General features: G+C 40.0%; 2 protein-coding genes and 1 long non-coding RNA gene across 4 annotated transcripts in view; 1 reads left to right on the forward strand and 2 right to left on the reverse strand.

Annotated features, from left to right (window-relative positions):
• Positions 1-642: 642 nt before the first annotated feature.
• On the reverse strand, positions 643-2,638 carry LOC116805788. Its single transcript, XR_004365393.2, has 2 exons — positions 1,853-2,638; positions 643-1,139 (listed from the first exon to the last, which is right to left on the reverse strand). It is a non-coding gene; the product is annotated as an uncharacterized LOC116805788 (long non-coding RNA).
• A 4,146-nt stretch (positions 2,639-6,784) lies between these two features.
• LOC6567542 (neuropeptide SIFamide receptor) overlaps positions 6,785-19,788 on the forward strand; it is a 13,362-nt gene continuing 358 nt past the window's right edge. Inside the window, exons 1-5 of one of the 2 annotated variants that reach the window (XM_001993812.2) lie at positions 6,785-6,915; positions 7,003-7,726; positions 14,901-15,000; positions 18,351-18,992; positions 19,378-19,788. The exon at positions 19,378-19,788 is cut by the window's right edge and continues 358 nt beyond it. In XM_001993812.2, coding sequence (XP_001993848.1) covers positions 6,814-6,915; positions 7,003-7,726; positions 14,901-15,000; positions 18,351-18,992; positions 19,378-19,788 — 1,979 coding nt within the window. In that variant the 5' untranslated portion in view covers positions 6,785-6,813. Of the gene's footprint in view, positions 6,916-6,964; positions 7,727-14,900; positions 15,001-18,350; positions 18,993-19,377 lie in introns of those variants that run through there. The other variant, XM_043214977.1, reaches the window with a different exon arrangement.
• On the reverse strand, positions 15,041-15,904 carry LOC6567543 (cuticle protein 63). The gene is made up of 3 exons (XM_001993813.2): positions 15,555-15,904; positions 15,338-15,489; positions 15,041-15,279 (listed from the first exon to the last, which is right to left on the reverse strand). Exons 1-3 carry the CDS (start codon positions 15,564-15,566, stop codon positions 15,129-15,131), a joined length of 315 nt encoding a protein of 104 aa, XP_001993849.1. The 5' UTR covers positions 15,567-15,904; the 3' UTR covers positions 15,041-15,128.

Here is a 19,788-nt window from a genome sequence, read left to right on the forward strand (position 1 = left end):
ATTATGTGCAGCTTTTCCCAGTTTTTAAGCACTTGATCTGTAAAATAATTTATTAAGGCCTTGAGTTCAATTATCCTCGAAACGTGGGCGATAATATTCATCATTCTTCAGCCATATGTACGCAATATTCAAATGAAATATGAGAATTGATTCTAGTGGATTTCGGTTATAGATCGTTTCTAAAAATCGTTATGTATATTTATACCTTTATTGTAACCTTTGTTTCGTGGAAGGATTTTGTACAATCTCATTATATTTTTATACTTAGTTCACGTAAGCAATTCTCTATCGGTTCTTGAGATCAGTGGCCCTGGCTCCATTTGTGTGCCGAAATTGATGACTGAAATTTTAGAATTTTAGCTTAAAATAAAAATATGGCGAACAATTGTTTCGAAATTTATTGTAACTTTAAGATTTCTTTTATTCTTTTTTGTTTGCAGCTTCTTTTTCTTTTCTCTTGGTGAGCTCATTAAATTTTTTTTCTCATTTTCTATTATTGGTATATATAATCTGGAGAAGTATATAGTATTTACAACAATAATGGACACAAGTTTTCTTAAATTTTTGACGTGTACAAAAAAAACAGAAAAATCATTTAAACAGTTTCTGGTAATTAAAAGCTTAAGAACCACACATTACGTGTACTTTCAATAAGTTTATGTTTACAACAAAAAGAATATATAACAAGAAAAAAAAGTATATTTGACGGAGATTTTTGGTGTACAGCGAACTAGCAATCGGCTCGTTCACTTGCTAATCCAGATACGATTATTTATCGATCGATGTCAGAGTACTGTGATATATTTCTGTTTCTGATCGGTATTGATATCGGTACGATGATAATAGGTGAACACGATAGAAGGCCGTATAGATATGTAATTTGTGCGCCATTTTTGAACAAGTCTTAGTAGAGCAGAGAAGTCGATACAGGTTCCTATAATTCATTCCACGATCAATCATTCAGATAGAAACGATAGTAGATAGTAACCCTTTGTTGGCCGCGACACAATCGCAGATCAGTTAAAACTCGGCTAATCGGGCCCAACAGCATTTAACGGCTATTGCAATTGCCCATATTCACCCGCAAAGGGCACGAGTTCAACCATCGATCGATTCGCGTATCAACTTTTCACGCCCAACTATAAAGTTTAGAGAAAGAAATACATATTGCTTGGTTAACTTGTAAAAAGAATGATCAAAATGGCATAAATAAATGAAATAAATAAGATTAACAACTAGTTTCTATAAGTAGATAGTAGCAGAGAAATTGCCAAATATAAGCAAGACAGATGTATAAAACGTTTGGGTTCTGGAATTTTCCAAAGAAACTGCGTATTCAACAAAGATGGAAACACCCAGGTAGAGAAGAATGAATATAACAAAGGAGGGTCCAAATGCACTGCGCAGCCGCTGCAGCTGCTTAACGACAGCAGTCGTTGGTGCGAGTGAGATGGAATATGTGTGTATACATACGAATAAGTACAATTTACTTGCAAACAGTATTGCGAGGTATTTATAAGAGCAGGCCAGCTGCTCACCTGCGGAAGGTCAAACAGAGACAGAGATAGAGTGAGAGACAAAAGTCAAGACCAAAGTTGGCAACACATTGCCTTTTGCGCTGGGGTTGAATATATATAGATATATAATCGAAATGCATCCACTGATGCGATATTACGCAATACAGAAATTACAAAAGTTAATTACACAATATTCGGAAATTTTGAAAGTAGAATCGGTTTACTTGAAAAAGCAAAAAAAAAAATTCGCTGACATTACGTTTGAAAACGTTTTGCATATGAGTCATTTGACAAAGTATTAAAAACTACACCTTATGCATATAAATATTGCTTACGTATAAGAGAGAACAAGCCTGGCTTGCTATGCAAACTCCTTAAATCCTGGACAACCTTTGAGTTCGCTATTCCTCGCCTGCCTTAGCCTTAAGCCTCGCCATGGAATCTGGCATCTGCATCTGATTCAGCTTCAGTTTGAGTTTCAGCCTGCCTAAAGAGCAACTTTCTAGCCAAAGGTGGAACACAACTCGATCGCCATTTCCTCATTTGTGAAATTTGCCTGACGTGCCCACGTTGATGCTGATGATGACGACGACGACGGGGCGTTTTCTTTTTCTTTGTTCAAAGCAAAAAATGCTCTCAAAACTAGCAATTATTTTAGTCTTCGTGCCATGATGTAACTCCTCAGCTTCGACATTCCAACAGCTATTCTACACTTTTCCATTGCCAATATGGCAATATCTAAGATATAAAAAATATATATATGTACAGCAGCACTAATATCTGGGACAATATGTACTATATTTCCCAACGAATTTTTAATTTCACGATAGAACTTCACTTGAACACTTTTATTTTACGAATGAATGCATTGCGAGCTGTGGCCTCTATTTATACGCTGGCCATGCGGCCTGTTCGATGCTTCGAGAAATACATTTGTCTCCCTTATGTGCTATGGAAGTGTCTCGAAAGTGCGAGCGAATAAAGTGCTGTTGTGCTGCATACGTGACGCATTGCTGGTAAACGTTTATCGCCGCTACAATGGCTTTGTCACGCTCCATAAATTTTCCACTAAATGTTTATCAAATGTGTCATCATTCTTAAGCTTGGAAAAGTTATCAGCAAGCATTCCTGTAAAATAAGCATATATTCGTCTCAATAACATATTAAAGAGCATATTCAATAGCTATTATAGTCTACAGTCTAAAGAGTCTGCGGCGAAACGCAACAATTGTTGTCTCGCTTTATATTAATAAAAAAGTGTTGCCAGACAGCTTTTGTGCGAGCGTGACAGCTATATGGGGCTGACTTGACACACAGACTTGCCAGATCGCTATTGTGCGGGCGAGACAGACAGGATGAATTGACGCACAGACTTGCCGGATCTCTGCAACTAGAAATTTCCACAACATTTGAAAAAGTCTTTTGTGTTAAATTCTGTTATACTGTTATATTGTATAGCAACAATTGAAAATCAGTTCAAAGTTGGCATATGATAGGTATTAATGGCCATTAATGGTATTTTTAATTGATATGACAAAACTATTTACCAAATTTGTTTGGAAGAATATTAATTGCTTAAGTTTTACACAAAACAAACCAATGAAAAGACTACCTTAGAATATAAATATTTTTTTTTTACAAACCGAAAAATATGAACATCAAAAACAATGGTAAATAGCTTGATTTTAAAATTGTATAGACACAATTTGTATTCAGTATTCAAAGCTATGGGAGTTGCAGTTTTGGAAGACGGTTCCAGTCAAACTTTTTTGGAGAATATTAGACTATCTTAGAATCATATTTGTAAGTACCTTGCAATGACATATTACACAAAAAAATTTAAAAAATATATGAATAAATAAATCTATATTCACAAATTAACAAATTAATGTGTAGCTTTTTCTTATTAAAGGGAATTATTATTAAAGTTATTATTCCGCATGTGTATAAAACGTCGTAGTAAAAATATGACTTACATAATACGAATGATTTAGATTTTTAAATTTTAGAACTTTACCTCAAGCTGTAAATTGAAGCACTTGTAATTTTGGGCAGTGTAGAAATCAACATCGTTTTGTTTGTGTGTATTTAACCAAGCACAAGGTTTTTGAACCTTTGCGTGGCACAGCAGGAAAGCCAGCTGTTTTGACAGCGCGCGCGCATCCTGTGCTCAACGTATCCTGCGGGGTGGGTATTTGCGTACTCACTCTCACTCTCTCATTGAGTGAGTTGGTGGGAAGCACTCAATTGTGTTGCGAGTTCTGGTTGAGAGTGAGTGCATACGAATGCTAACGAGTTTAATAATAAACAGAACTGAATTGAAACTGAAAACTTGGCAAACTGCCGTTAAACTTTAAAGAAGAAGTATGCTAAACACAATTGGGGTCAAGCCTGGGCTTACATTGGGGAGTTGGAAGTTGGGAGTTGGCTCGTCCCAAATTGGCTGACCCAGCTTAACAGTTCCCTAATCCATGTTCATAACGGGAGGCGCCTCAAAAACTATATACCCCGATTTCCAAAAGAGAAGGAAACAAGCAACAATAACGCTGGGGAAGTCATCAGAGAAAAACGCATAAACTGGCGGCAATTGTCAACGCAAACAATAACAATAGCAAAAAGGAACGAAATACAGCAACAACAACGAAAACAACAACAAGAATAATGGGGCAACTTTAACGGAAATTGCGTATACGCTGTGGGCGCCCACGTGTATCCTGCAATAATGATAGACAAGAGCAAATGCTTGTTGCTTTTCTTTCGTTTCCTGCGGCAGTGCAACAATACGATAGCACACAATAAAAGTGCGAACCAAAAAAGGAAGAAAAAAAGGTAGAGGGGGGAAACAGTCAAATGGCTTAATAAACGTATTGCCCAAAGAATGGGACTCCGAGCATCAACATGCTTTATTGTGGCACAAAATGAGGCCCGAGAGGGCAATGGATGGAGAAGGGCAGGCAATAATCAGTGATGGTAAATGATGGGCAGGGCAGGGCAAAGGCAGGGCAGAGAAGGGTAAGCATAGGCTCTTGTTAAGCCTGATTAAGTAAAGTGTTTTTCCACACATCAGGCGCAGCAAAAGCAGCAGCAGCAGCTTTTCTCAGGGTCTGGCCAGGACGTTCCCTGACATTTTCTGACATTCAACCTTGTATATTGCCAAATGTGGTCCTTCAATTTTTGAGCCTACAATGTTGAGCCTGTGAAAATAACAAATTCAAAAAAAAAATAAAAAAGAGCTGAAAAACGCAGAGAAAATAACAGCCACAAAAACAACTGTTTGTAGCATAACTCTGTCAATGCATTTGAGGGCCGTTTGGTTTGAGTTCAGGCACCAGCCATTCCCAATTTGCTCAGCTCAGTGTACACAAGCCGCAAGGACGAGTGAACCACCCACCCAACCGCCAACCACTCGTCCACTCGCCCACTCTCTCGGGCGCGTTTGAGCGGATACGAAGCCAAGTGCTGGCAACTGGCGGCGGGCGCGGTTTGGCAACAAGGACCTACATTCAGTCGTTTTGTATTCGTCTCTGCCAACTGTTCGTTCATTCGGCTCCTGTTATCGTGTGTGTGTGTGCCAGTTAGCGCGAGCCGTATACCTCAAAAGCAAACTGGCTGTGCAGCATTTGCAGCAGTGCTCCTTCAGACACGCAACCGTTCACAGCTCGCGGTCTCCAACAAACCAAGAACAAAACAAAAGAAAAGCCATGGAACGGCAACACGGAAACGACAACGCGTAGTGTTAAAATTTGTGATTGTGTAGGTGCTAGTCGAACTCTATCTCTATGTGTGTGTGTGTGTTGGTGTGTGGGAGTTGTGTGAAGTTGCAGTTTCAATTAGTTTGCACTTTTAACCCAAATGCAGCAAGCAAACTAATTAGTTTGTCTTGGCCTCATTGCCTTTAAGCGATTTGTTAAACAAAGTTTGTGGTTGTTGCAATTGTCCCAGTTGTTGCTGTTGTCGTTCTTATTGTTGTTGTTGTTGTTGTTGTCATTGTTGCTGTGACCCAATGGACCATTGAATGTGCGGCCAGGCACAGGATGTCAGTGCCACACAAGCACAATTAAATTCGTAGCGTTTTTACGCTTCATTTTCTGGGCTGTCTGCTTCCCTTTCTGGCACATTGAATTTCGGTTAATGGGTCTGTTGTCGCCAGTTCGTCTGTCAGGGCCAACAGTTGTCACACACACCCCCAAAAATAAAAGGAAAATAAAACGGAAAAAACATTCTTATAAATGGTTGTTCGGCTCAGTTTGATCTGCTTGTCAAAGTATGTTTTGTGCTTTTGGCACTTGTGCCTAATGGAATTTATATTATTTTTGAGCATGGCCGAATCCAATTCGTACTTTGTGGCACGCCTCTTTTGAGTTCAACGTGCACTTGCAACAACAACAAAAAAAAAACAAAAAAAAAAACAGAAGAAAAATGAAAAGTAAACGCACACATCCACAAAAAAGAAACAATTGAAAGAATAATGGCAATTCAATTAGTTAATAACAGATGTCGCCTGCGCATGTGTGAATGTTTGGCCATGTCCCTGTCCCTGAGCCAGCTGAACAGCGACAGTTTCACAGCCTCCACATCTGCCTCTTGTTTTCGGCGTTAGCGTTCAATGCTACCGCCACTAACGGTACGCCTGTCCGTGCCGTCCAGGGCACCCAACGTTTGGCCTTATCTAAAATATGCACACGAGTCCTTGAGGGACTCGCAGAGTTTTCGTAATGCCATCCCAAGGCAACCGTAAGCACCGAACAACCGAACCAAACTGGCGAACAGCCGACAACAACAACAACAACAGCAGCAGCAGCAGCAGCAAAAACCACAACAACAACTACAATTATAACAACAACTATAACAGGTATATATATGTATGCAGCTACAAATATTTTGCGAACTGCATATCAACCTTGGGAAGCGCTAAACTTGCCAGTATTGTGCAACAACAAACTACCCCAAACACACACACACACACACACACATTGTTGTGCACACAAGTTAATTGAATGTTGCTTAATTCGGCACAGCCACGAAAAAATCAACATATCCTCGAACCCCAACTAACAACAAGAACAACAACAACAACCAAACCACAAACATAAACTCCGAAAACGCAAAAAAAAAATACAAATAGGAATTATTTTTAATGTCAGCATTTTGCCAAGTGACGCCAATTTTATAGACTTTTTGTAAGAATGACCCCAATATAAGCAGCAAAAGTAACAGCAATCAGAGCTAACATCAAAATTGCCCAGACACCGAAGTCGAGACGCCATTAAAAGCAGCCAGATTTGTTCTCTAATATATGATGGCTTCCAGTGGCAAGATTCGCAAACGCAAACATCGAAATTATACAGCTGGCGACATGGTGACGAGCACAGCAAGAACTACATTGGCAACAACTACAGTAAGATTAACCACCAACAGCAGCAGCAGCAGCAGCAGCAGCAATGGCACAGTTAGAGAAACAATGCCAACAGTAGATCCTGGCGAGGCTTGGCCCATGTCGGAGCAAAATGAAATAATGGAGGATGTCGCCAACCGCGCAAATAATTTCACGCATAATGTCGTCGACTTGCAGAAACTCTTGAATTTCAATGAGAGCAGCAGCAGCAGCAGCAGTAACTTTTCGAGCACATCCAGTGCTATTAAATTGAGTAACGGCACCATTACGGACACACTTTTGGGTACCATTTTGACCACGGCAACAGCGACTGTGGCACCCGCCGCCAGCTCCTTGTTGTCAAGTATCGCAGCAACAACAACATCGGCGACATCTTCCCAGTTGGCTTTAGTCTCCACGCAACAGGCACTTGCAATGGGGCACAGTGGCATTGCACTGGCGGATGCCACCTCATCCACCTACTATGCCAGCTTGCTGAGCATGTCGCCGGCAACGACGAGCCTGATCTCATCCGTGTCCACGACCAAATCCTACAATGATAGCAATTTACGCTGGGAGCAACTGGATGGCAACGTTGACTTTGGCTTCGATCCGATCTATCGTCATTCGCTGGCCATGTCCATTGTCTACTGTGTGGCCTATATTGCGGTGTTCCTCATCGGTCTCATCGGGAACAGCTTTGTGATTGCCGTCGTTCTGCGTGCTCCTCGTATGCGCACCGTGACCAACTATTTTATCGTCAACCTTGCCATTGCCGACATTCTGGTGATTGTCTTCTGTCTGCCAGCCACGCTCATCGGAAACATCTTTGTCCGTAAGTAGACCCCGATTTTGAATTTATTTTATTACGGCAATTTAAAGAATTACCCCGAAGCCAACTCACAATATACAATAAACCTTTTTTACTACATCTCTTCAAAATTGTTGTTCATGCTAAGAAATATACAGCATCATCTGCATTTTATTGACTTTTAGAACTTGACTTGGACCAACTATATACGTATTTAAATAAGAAAGAGGTCATCAAAGATGAAACAAACTTATAACATAAAACAAACTTCTGCATTAATTTTGAATTTTGATTCGTCAAAGTTCTGTATATAAAATTAAAGAACTCTCCTTAACTGAAAATGAATTTCAAAATGTTCTCTATTATTCAGAGAAAATATTCTACTAATTAGAACATTTTATTACGATAATTAATTCAATGTTTTTTATTTCTACTCAGTAGAAAAATAAAAAAAAATATTCTTAATTTGATTCGTCGACATTATTAAAATGCTTTGTGCTTTATCCTTCGTAATTTTAATGCAATGTAATTAATAAATGTGTGCTTAAGACCAAAGTTGTACTGAAAACAAGCGATTGATAAATGAAGAAAGCGAACGCTTAACTGTTGTTCCATTATCTGAAGCCCTACTCGCATTTATTCATACGATTTGTGTGGCTCAACAGTATTTGTCAGCAGATTTATGGACTGCTCATTAGCACTCCTGTCGTGCAAGTCTCGTGTTTGGTTCTCCTTTTCTTTGTTTCGGTTCGTGAGCTTCGCATATTGGGTGGATTTATGTTTCGCAATTAATCGACACTTGGATTAGGCCTGGCCAACGAAACGTTGCATATGGCACGCAATTTGTCGAGTTGGAATATCGAGTTTAATGCTAATAGCTGCATTAATACTGGCCGTGCTAAAATGCTTATATCCCATGCTAAATGCTCTGAAATATTATCCTGCATTATCATCAGTTTTATGCGGCGCTTGTGAAACACTCGGTTCGCTTCTCATATTGAATTTTCCAGTGTCATTAGCATTGCTTTTATAGCCTTGGTATATATTACATATATCAATGGGGCACAACAGGAAGGAAGTCGCTACGACTATGATGAGTTCATCTAACCATATCCGTTTGAGTGCTATCTAACTAAAAACTTTTCCGTGTCGCATGTCAAAGGAACGAAATGTATTACATTATATAAGTAATAAAAATCCTTGCTTCATAATGGATTTGTTTGGATTCTTTTTTTTTTTTTTTGATGAAAGCTTTGGTGAAAAACATCAACAAAAGTGAAAGAAAAATAGCGGATGATATTGTCAAAATACGACAATATTAATGATTGTGGATTAATATAATAAAAATAATATTATCATTTCTTTTTTTTTACTATTTATTATTTATTCTTTCGAATCCCGTCGGATTCATCTGCAGGAAGTGATTCATACTTAGCTATTAATAAAATAAATCTAAAAAATACAACTTGTAGATTTTTTTGTTGACGCAATAATCAATCAATACGCAACGCATTTTGTATTCTATTTGGGTGTTCTGGGAAATTAAATAAATATATAAATATACATAAATACCAATAATCAATATCAATGAAATTACTTACATTTCACGAATCCTTTTGTTATTAAATAAAGCGCTTTAATAAACCGTTTTAATAGTCTCAATGACAGCAATCCAAGTAAATGTCCAAGTATTACATGATACTCGCATTTAATGAAAGGCCACTTTTTATAATCTTGGCCACTTTGGCTTTTGGCCCCAATAAACGAGGTTACGCATAATTGTGAGGGTTTAATTTTAATAAATTTACATCACCTTGGTAAGTATCTGTCTTACAACCTGCCGTGTGTATGTCAGTGTCTGTGTGTGAGTATCTGTGTGTGTGTGTGTGAGTATTTCTGTGTGTGTGTGTGTGTTTGAGTTTGTGTGTGTGTTAACTGTCAACTGGGTAAATCGACTGTCACAGGGCCTGCTCCTGTCTGAGAAATTGCATGCAAATCCAAATCGGGCGCCCAGCGTCGACATGAAAAAATGATCAAAATCCTTCAGAAATCAAACGCTGATTGCAATGCATGACATGTCAGGGCAGGTCAGACCCAGTTCTAGACCCAAGCCCCTACCATGCCCTCATATAGTAGCTACCCCAACATACAGCTGAATACAGCTGGCCGCATTTAGGCTCGCTGGTGGCGCCAACGTTTGCCAATTAAATGCGCTGTGCCTTAGAAATGTTCTTGTATTATTTCTTCTTTTGTTGTTGTTGTTGTTGTTGCTGTTGCCATACAAAGAGCAAACATAAGACACATACAGTATAAAGAATTGCGCTGAAGTGTTGCTTGGGTTGCACAGAGGGGTTCTCAGGTCGCTGGGGGTTGGGGCTCTTTTTCTTGTAGTAAGCGAAATGAACCGAATGGCAAAAAAAAAACATGAAAAACGAATCAAGCGTCCAGGTGGAAAACTGAATGAGCAGACTGCAGTGTGTGTTTGTGTGCAGTGTGTGTGTGTGTGTGTGTGTTGGAGTGTGTGAGTTTTTTGTTGGAGTGGTATATCAGTGCGCACTCGCGCTGTCTCTGAGGCGCTCTCTCTCTCTCTCTCACTCTTTCTCCTTCTCACTCTCCCTCTCTCTCTCGCTGTTGCATTGTTGCTGCTGCTTTAAGGGTGGCCTGAAGGATCATCGACACAGAACTGACCTAATTTCACAAATTCAACATAGGCGCAGGGTGCGACGGGCAAAGCCAGCCCTTAGTGGGTCACTATACGAGTGTTTGTCAGTGTGAAAGAGTATGTCTCTGTGTGTATTTGTGTGTGTGTGTCTCTGTGTGCATGTAAGTGAGTGTGTGTGTGTGTGTGTGTGTGTTGGCTTAGGTTGGGGTAAGCAATTCAGACCCAGACCCAGACCCAGAACCAGACGCAGCTGCATAGGCCCAGAAGAAACAGCAACAAGAACAATAATAAATAGCGACAGCCCTTGGGCCATTATTGAATGCTGGCATTTTGACTTGTGGGCGACAACATGCTGCGTGTGCTTCTACCCAAGTTAACGAAAATGGCCCAAAGGTCTTTTAAGCCAAATGCCTGCAGCTGTCGCAAAAGCGGCAAACGTTTAAGTCGAGTCAAGTTATGAGCTAGAGTTATGTTTTGAGATATATTTGCACGTCCGGCCATAGATAGATATAGATATAGTTATGTACTTACTCTATATACAGTTAGTTGCTGCTGTTTTAGGTGCTGTCATTATCTAAGCACACACCTTCGGAGCCTTTGAAATTGCAATGGAAAGTTGTTTTGCATTCAAGGACCTTTCTCTTTGCGGCTGGATGAATTGACCTAAATATTTTGCTCGACAACCTAATAGTCAGGGTTATACACACACACACACACACGGGCAACGAGTCAATATGTGTGTGTGTGTGTGTGTGTGCTTGATGTGTTTGTTTTTACCTGGGCTGGGCCTGTGGCTCCTCGACTGCGACTTCAGCCTTTATTTATGTGTGTGTTTGGAAAACCAATAAAATGCGAAATGAATTGATTTGCCGAGCAAAGCGGGCGAACAATGCCACCTTGAGACACGGCGTTACATGTCCTTCCTTGCCTGCCACTTCCCCTTCCCCTCAGTCAGCTTTTCATTGTGCGGTACTTTCTAATTGGATTTTTATGGCATTTTACAGCTCCGCAGCCGTTCTTGTTATCAATGCCAAATCGTTATCATTAAGATCATCGGCTGAATTCGCATTGTGAAATCGTGTCACGTATTTTAAAGCCACTTTTCTCGATTTCTTCATTAAACGGCGATGTGATTTACCTTCGTCAAATGCACTCAGAGAAAAAGTTTAGCTTTTTCTTAGTCAAAAATTCCTTATGCTTTTGCTTCTTAAAATCGCAATTGCTTTTCAAATTTTTTCGATCTAATTACGAAATTTGTAGAATTGAGAAAAAAATAATCATTACAAACATTTTGAAATGTAAACTAAAAGTTTTGTTCTTAATTAAAAAACATACAATAATGTTTTAATTTTAATGTGATTTCGTATTGAACTTGAAACTAAAAACAAAACTTGAGTGCTTAAAATAAAGAATCTTTCTCTACGTAATAATTTGAGATATGTCTGTACATGTGTCATTGGCTTTGAAAACAATCATTATTTAGCTTGTTCCATCTCACAGAACAATTTGGTATTCTGAAGCAGCATAGCCAGATTTGTACAAATTCTTAAGTAAAATATTGATTTGAGTACAAAATTCCCCAATTTTTTTTTATATTTATTTATTTTAAATTCTTTTTTTTGAACATTATGCGTAGCACGAAATCGGCCATTCCTGCAGCTGCTGCTGTTTTTCTGATGAAGTCATTTTTCTTCACTTGGCGATTTACCATTGGTATTTTAATTTTGCTGCTACGTGCCTCTAGCAGCATTTAACTTCTATCTCCCAGTTTCTAGTTAGGATCCGCCTGATTGCTCCGTGTTGCGGCTGAGGCTGCTTCAATTCAATTTAGCAGACAGCCACGGAACGTGAACGTGACGCAGCAGAGATGATAAACATAACAATAAAGCATTTTCCAGAAGTGTTATGCTCTAAGTAATATCCATAGCTATTCACGCCAATTTCAATCGAACCCTCGTCCAAACACACCAACAGCGTCAGATTTGTTCCACCCGATTATTTCATTAAGTTTATGACCTTACTCAATGGGTTCCTCATGCCACATGCCACACGCTGCTATCTGTTCTTTGCCAAAGAAACGCAAACAATGCAAAAACCAAATCCCATCAACTCCGCCTACGAGGCGAGAAAAAGTTAGCGCGAAGTTTGCCTTGACTTGGCCTTAAATGTATGCAAAAATCTCTATTGACATGATGCCAAATATGAAATACTCTTGTATGCTTTTGAACCAAAATACAAGACTTATATAAAATGGTAATCAATTTAAAAATTATAAAAAAAATCATTTTGTACGCTGGCAATACATTTTTGAGCGAGCTGTTTAATATATATTAATTAGATTTGCTTTAATTTTATTTTGTGATATTCTTAAAAGTGCATTGAATTTTATTTTAAAACAAGAATGTCTGCAAACTGCTAGGATTGCTTTCAACATTTTTGCAAATAATTTTATTTTTAAGAAATTGATTTCGTTTACATCAAAATGAAACGCTTCTCAGACATTTCATATTTTATGAGGATGATATTTTGTCTATGGTTTTTTATTAGCTGAGTACAATATTTATATTCGCAGTTGCCTTAATCCTCAATGGGTTCCACATTTCTGCACATAATTGAAATGCCCTCAGTGAGAGCATGTAAAATTGAGAAGAGAATCGTAAAGACTTCAGCTGAGCTGTTTGACATTTTACAGCGAGGTTGAAGGCCATAAGGAAAGGCCGTGCTGATAAGTGGAAAATATCGATTGTTATTATCTGCAGTATTCTATCAATATTGTGCGTAAGTTAATTTATATAGATATCCACAAATTTAAAGTCACGTTTGACTCTCAAGTAATCGGCTATATCAATATTTTTAATGCCTCTTCTACTCTCAGCTCAATTTGATTGGGTTCAGCTCGAAACTTTGGCAGGGACTAACTTCTTGCCAAGAAAGTTTCCCCCTGACAAAAAAAACAACAACTTTTTTGACAACGCTATATCAAACTTAATATTAATAGCCTGTAACATGTAATTTATGTGATATCTGTTGCACTGAGTGTTGCAGCCTGAAAAAAAAAACATGTATCTAAAATCTATTTAAGTTACTGTCCGGCTCTGTCAACTGTGTCCAGATGTGTCCCCGCGTGGTCTTTGCGAGTGTGTTGCCCCAAAAAAGTTCAGTTACGGTCTATCTACGCACAAGGCACCAAATATAAAATAATAATATTTGTATGTTTATGTGCCGAATCGCATTAAATTTAGTTTTTATTGGCAAACTCGCTCGCATTGCAGTACATATGCATAATAATAAGCGACAGCAAAATCGAGATAAGACAGGCGAACGAGACAGGAAATTAGCTAAGGAGGAGTCACAGCCACAACCACAGCCACATCTGCTGTAAGGATGCGTCTCTGACCCTGTCATATGATTTTGTGGAAGTCGTTTATTGTCGTGCATTGAACTCTTTGCGCGGTGTTAACGCTATAATTTGTCATTTTCTGTTGCTGTTACTGTAATTATTGTTATTAATACCTTTTAATTGCCATTCGATCTGCCAAGCCATCAAATTTGGTTTGCACTGTCATCAACCTTGATGACAGCGTGTGCTAAGGAGTCAAAATCCTCTGTCTCCTTTGACTCTTATGTGCCTTTACAGCCTTTTGTGTCTGACTAAGTTATCTGCTGGTTGCAGAGAATTCATAGCACATCAATGGAGCTGCAACTGAACACTGAGAAAAAAGTATAGTTTCTAAACAACTAGCCTGAAATTCGATCACTGTTTAAATTTTTAGTTTTCTTTGATATTTAAAGTATTTCTTCTAAGGAGCAGCTACGATTTTTAAGTTCAGTTTTCTGATTAAACTATTAACTTTAACAATTAGATTTATACTAAACTAGTTTTGGTTGGGCTATTATATGAATGATTATTATATCTGAAGGTAAATGTGGTTAGGTATAAGTCTTATACGTGTATATTATATTATTAAAATTTGCTGTTGAAGTATTTTTTGTGTCCTTTGTTTTGCAAAAACCTTAAAAAAAAAACATATTCGGATCGCTTCGGGCTCGAGATGTACGTGTTTCCCCTTTTATTTGTTCAGTGTAGCTGAATGTTGATAGTTAAGAATGTAAGTATATATATGTATATATAGACAGCAAATCATGCTTTCCATCTTGCATCAAATATAATAAAGAGAATACAAATTAACTTGGGTAAGCTGCGGGCGGGCAAACAATGACTCAAAACCACCACAAGGCACCACGATGGTGCTTCTTGTGACTGGTGGCAATCTGAGACTTGTCACCAAATTATGAATGATATGCAGCACATAAATCTCAGTCAGCAAACAACGATGTCGACGACATAAATGTGAACGTGGACAAAAAGCATTGAACGCTAACCAGGACCGACCGCAAACAGGACAAAAAGCGACACCGACTAGTCGACAATTCAGTCTAGTCGTAGACCATAAACATGACCAAGAGTTACTCAGCATACATTTTGCAGTGCTTATGCACTATATTAAAATACTCTTTGTATATTGTTATTTTTAGCCTGGATGCTTGGCTGGCTGATGTGCAAGTTTGTGCCCTATATACAGGGTGTGTCCGTGGCAGCATCGGTTTACAGCTTAATTGCTGTCTCCCTAGACAGGTAAGTGCAACGAAAATGAGTATATCCGTTTTGTGTTTTTACGTGGCTTTGAACTTTTATTGTGGGCTCGGATACAGGATTGGGTTGGGATTGGATGGGACTTGGGTTAAGGGTGTCAGGTGCTGTTTCTAATGATGCACGACAACAGCGGGAGCAGCATGATGCACAGGGACCAGTGGCACGATGGGCTTCACAGCGTGCACGGCGTGCACAGCAACCACGGGCTTGGCGACAACTGGATGAATGACCTTCACGGGTGCAGGATGATGCACCACATGGCTAAGGGAAATAAGATTATTAATGTGCAATTCACTTGAGTGGCTAACAGCCCTCTTACGCATGAACTGCGTGGGCGCCATGATGAATGACGGGTGTGTGCACCACAGCTGGATGGGCAGCAACCACGGGGGCATGGTGGACGACGGGAACACCTACGACGCCGGGATAGGCATAGGCCTGGGCAGCGGCAAAGGCGGCGAGCACAAACAGCTGGTGGATGGAGTTGTTTGACTATTAGCTAGAAGAGCAGATGGCATCCACCATGAAATACTCACAACTTTGAACATTTTGTAGTAGATTTTTGTTTCTGGTGTGATTCCAAGTTTATATGTTTAGTGCTGAGCAAATGATTTGCAACTGTTGTCAAATGTCGCGTCGAGTGGGGCTTTTATAGGAGTTGGTTCGCAAAAACTGGCTGACCGCTGGGATGCAATTGATTGCAAAAGTGAACGCAGTGAAGCTCAATGCAAGCCGGCTAGTGGAAAACTGGTAACTGACTGACTGACTTACTGACTTACGGCTTGCAGTCGGCGGTGAGTCGGCGGTGAGTCGGCGGTTCAGACTCAGCCAGTCTCAAGATCAAGTTCATAGCTCGCCTTGTCCGTATTTGGCATTAGGCGGCGCATTTTTGTTGTTCTAGAATGTTCATTGACCTTGGGTTTCTTTGCGAAGCTAATCCTAAGGTTCGCCTTGTGTTTCCTGTTCCATAAGCAAACAAAAAAATATACATAAAATAAAAAAGTCACGAGTGTGTTACAGATTTCTTGACAACTCAAATCTCCATGCCCATAAAATCAGAAATCCTGCGTCCAGTTGATTTATCAAGTGGCTGTAAAACGTTTTGACAAGCATGACGTGTGTGTGTGTGTGTGGAATCCACGCGTGACACACTGGACAACAGCGGTTACGGTAATAACAAGAGTCGCCTCTTTATGTTCAGCGCTTTCATTTATATCAATTTCTTAGAGACAGCAGTCGCCAGTGGCTGTAGCCGCTGCTCCTGTCATTATTCAGCGCCAAAGGCAACAGTAGCAGGATCAAGTGCGTCGAGGGGTGTGTGTGGGTGTGTCACGGAGCTGAATGCAAGAGACTACATCATTTGACATTTGGTCACCAGCATAAAAAGCCTCAAACTGTCACAAGCCCATGTATATATCCATGTTGTGCTCTTGAACTTCATGCCATTTTACGAGCACTCGTAAAGTGATTCCAAATTTAAGATTTATTATCCGAAACATGAACTTAAATCAGCACGCACTGTGCTGCTCGCTGCTTATCACTTGCTTAACCAACGCCATTTAATTAGGGCTCTTAGTTTTATGCGTATATGCATCAAACAGTTCCAAGTCTTCAACTCCCTCCCCCATTCGCCCATATAAATATTATTACAAGAGCCACAGATAAGCCACTCGGATGGCGGTGAATGTGGAGTGTGTGTGTGTGTATGTGTGTGTTTGTGCCTCTAAAGCCACTTACTTGTGGTCTTAATGCCAATGACTGTGCGGCTTCTGTGTCTGTCATTTTCGACGGAAATATCTCTGCGTACAAAAGTTGCCCAAATGTCAACAGTGCGTATGAGTAACCGCACCACATTTAAGTTACTTTTGCTTCTTCTTTGCTTGTTTATTTGCTGGATGAGCAGGCCATTAAAAGCAGCGGCGAACTGAAAGCAGAGCCTGGCATTGTGTGTGGCCAATTATTAAACTGTTGCCATTTCGTTATGTAAATTACTTTGCGCAAATATATTTTTGGTGGGGGGAAAAGTTTGTCTTCAGATGGCGCTCACGAACGATAAGTGTCAGCTTCCGTTGGCCATTAGTCAGGCCATATCAACTGAGGCTTAGCCGCCTATTCTTTGACCATAAACAGAAAAACATAATTGAGGGAGTCGTCAGAGTTATGAGTTGACCTTCAAACTAAATCCTGTAGACAAATTGTGTAAATGCAATTTATTGCTATTGCCTACTTATTTGTATACTCTACAATGACAATAATAAAGAGCTCTAATTTAAAATTGCTGGCACGCACTTGGCAAACGATTTGCACTTTCATTATTTTACAAAAAAAACGAACCGAGTTTTGATTACTCTATTTAAATTTGCATATACAGATTGATGTAAAAATTCATTTCAGAAATTTATCGTATATTTCAGGATAGAATAATGGTTTCTGCTACTCAAGAATTTCGAAACAAAATATTAATGCCAACTATAAGTTGATATTTTTCTAAAATTTAGCAAAAAAAATTAAATTTCGATAGCAGACAAAGTTCAAAAGCTCTCTTTTTTTTGAGTGTGCAGTCAGTACATATCTTTAAGTATAAATTTGGACTTTTTGATATTGGCTTTGGCTTTCAGCTGCTATTTGAAAACTTTGTTGTCAACCCCTAATGAAATTACCGTTGTGTGTTGTTATCTGCTAAATTCTCGCCATACAGACGACACAAAGTGGCTAAGAATAATACAATGTTGGCTCTAAACAGGAGCAGGAGCAGTAGCAGGAGCAGTAGCAGAAGCAGGATTATGAACTGAAGCTGATGCTTTAGCCATAATTATGTTTTTTTTTCCTTCTATTTCTGCTAGTCCAGACCGAATCTTGTATTTTTTTTGTGGTTAGTCTATTGAACGGAGAGCTACAACAAGTAGCCAGCACTAAGCCAAAATGAAAACTTGGCAATCGTCTCCATATCGTCTCCGTCTTTCCCCAAGTTTACTTGTAGTTGTTGGTAGTTGGTGCTGCTCTTATTCAAATTTCGCCTCATTATGGCTGGGTCATGCAAGAAATGGCCACCTCTGGGAGATGGAGAGTTAAAGACGCACATGGTTTGCGCTGAGAGAAGTTCAATAGACTGGCGCGTGTGGGAGATTGAAAAGCGAGCAGTCAGCAGAAAAAGGCTTAATGATGCCGGGCATCCTGCGTGTGCGAATTAATCAGCTGAGATATTTGCATGGCTTGACTTTTTAAAACGATGTCGTCATCGTCGTGATTGCCATTATCCTCATTTGACGAGGCGACGACATCTCAGCAGCAGCAGTAGCTGTTCAAAAATTCTTTGTTGGCACTTCTTACAGGTTCATTGCCATCTGGTGGCCATTGAAGCAGATGACGAAGCGACGTGCACGCATCATGATAATTGGCATATGGGTAATCGCATTGGTCACCACCATACCCTGGCTGCTCTTCTTCGATCTGGTTCCAGCTGAGGAGGTCTTCTCCGATGCCCTCATCTCCACCTATACGCAGCCGCAGTATTTGTGCCAGGAGGTCTGGCCACCGGGCACCGATGGCAATTTGTATTTCCTGCTGGCCAATTTGGTTGCCTGCTATTTGCTGCCCATGTCGTTGATAACATTATGCTATGTACTCATCTGGATTAAGGTCTCCACACGCAGCATTCCCGGTGAGATGTCCAAGGATGCGCAAATGGACCGTATGCAGCAGAAGAGCAAGGTGAAAGTCATCAAAATGCTGGTGGCAGTTGTCATTTTGTTTGTCGTCTCCTGGCTGCCGCTCTACGTGATCTTTGCCCGTATCAAGTTCGGCTCGGATATATCGCAGGAGGAGTTCGAGATACTCAAGAAAGTGATGCCAGTGGCCCAATGGCTCGGCTCCTCCAACAGCTGCATCAATCCCATTCTCTACTCGGTCAACAAGAAATATCGACGAGGCTTTTCCGCCATCATCCAATCGCGCAGCTGCTGCGGACGTCTCAGGTGGGTGTCGAATGATTAATTTGAACTTTTTCTTTTACACGTCTTAGATTATTATTTACGTTTACAAAAGGTTATATTTCATTGTAATATGTTTGCTTAAAAATTAATAACTCTCTGGAACAGTAAAGTGTAACCTTTCCTCTGACAATCAATTTAAATGTAAAATCGACTGTTGAATTGAAGAAATTATAGATTTTGTAAAAAGTTTTTCTCAAACTACTCTAAATGAGCTAGGTCCTCAATTATTTAAAAATGTAGATTCAGTAACATATTTATGCATCTGATAAGTATTTGTCTGATCAAATGCGATAACCTCTTAATTGTAGTCAGCATCTCGAATAGTTTAACATTTTACGGTTTATCACTTCTTCTTTTCGTGGTGCAGATACTATGACAACGTGGCCATTGCTTCGTCGACCACCAGCACTAGGAAGTCCTCGCACTATCATCCAAATAGCTCCCGCAAGAGTCCAAGCAGCCCGGGACTACGCAAGACCAATGCCGTCTCCTACATTTACGAGCACAACTCGTTGCGTCGCCCCAATATGATGATGAAGCAGGACAGCAATCTGTCGCAGCACATGCTGCTCAAGCAGGACTCGCATGGATCGCGTCAGTTTCTCATTAAGCAGGAGAGCTCCTGCAGCGACGCCTCCGGCACACGACGTCTGCTGTGCCAGCAGGACAGCAATGGCAGCAAGGTTTCGTTATCGAAACAGGACTCGATTGTCTCCTACATGGAAGCGCGCCGAGTGGCCGCATTGAGTGCTCAGGATCGCTCCGTAGACTCCATAGT

The sequence above is a fragment of the Drosophila grimshawi genome, unplaced genomic scaffold, assembly GCF_018153295.1.
Source record: "Drosophila grimshawi isolate 15287-2541.00 unplaced genomic scaffold, ASM1815329v1 contig_311, whole genome shotgun sequence".
Classification (NCBI taxonomy): domain Eukaryota; kingdom Metazoa; phylum Arthropoda; class Insecta; order Diptera; family Drosophilidae; genus Drosophila; species Drosophila grimshawi.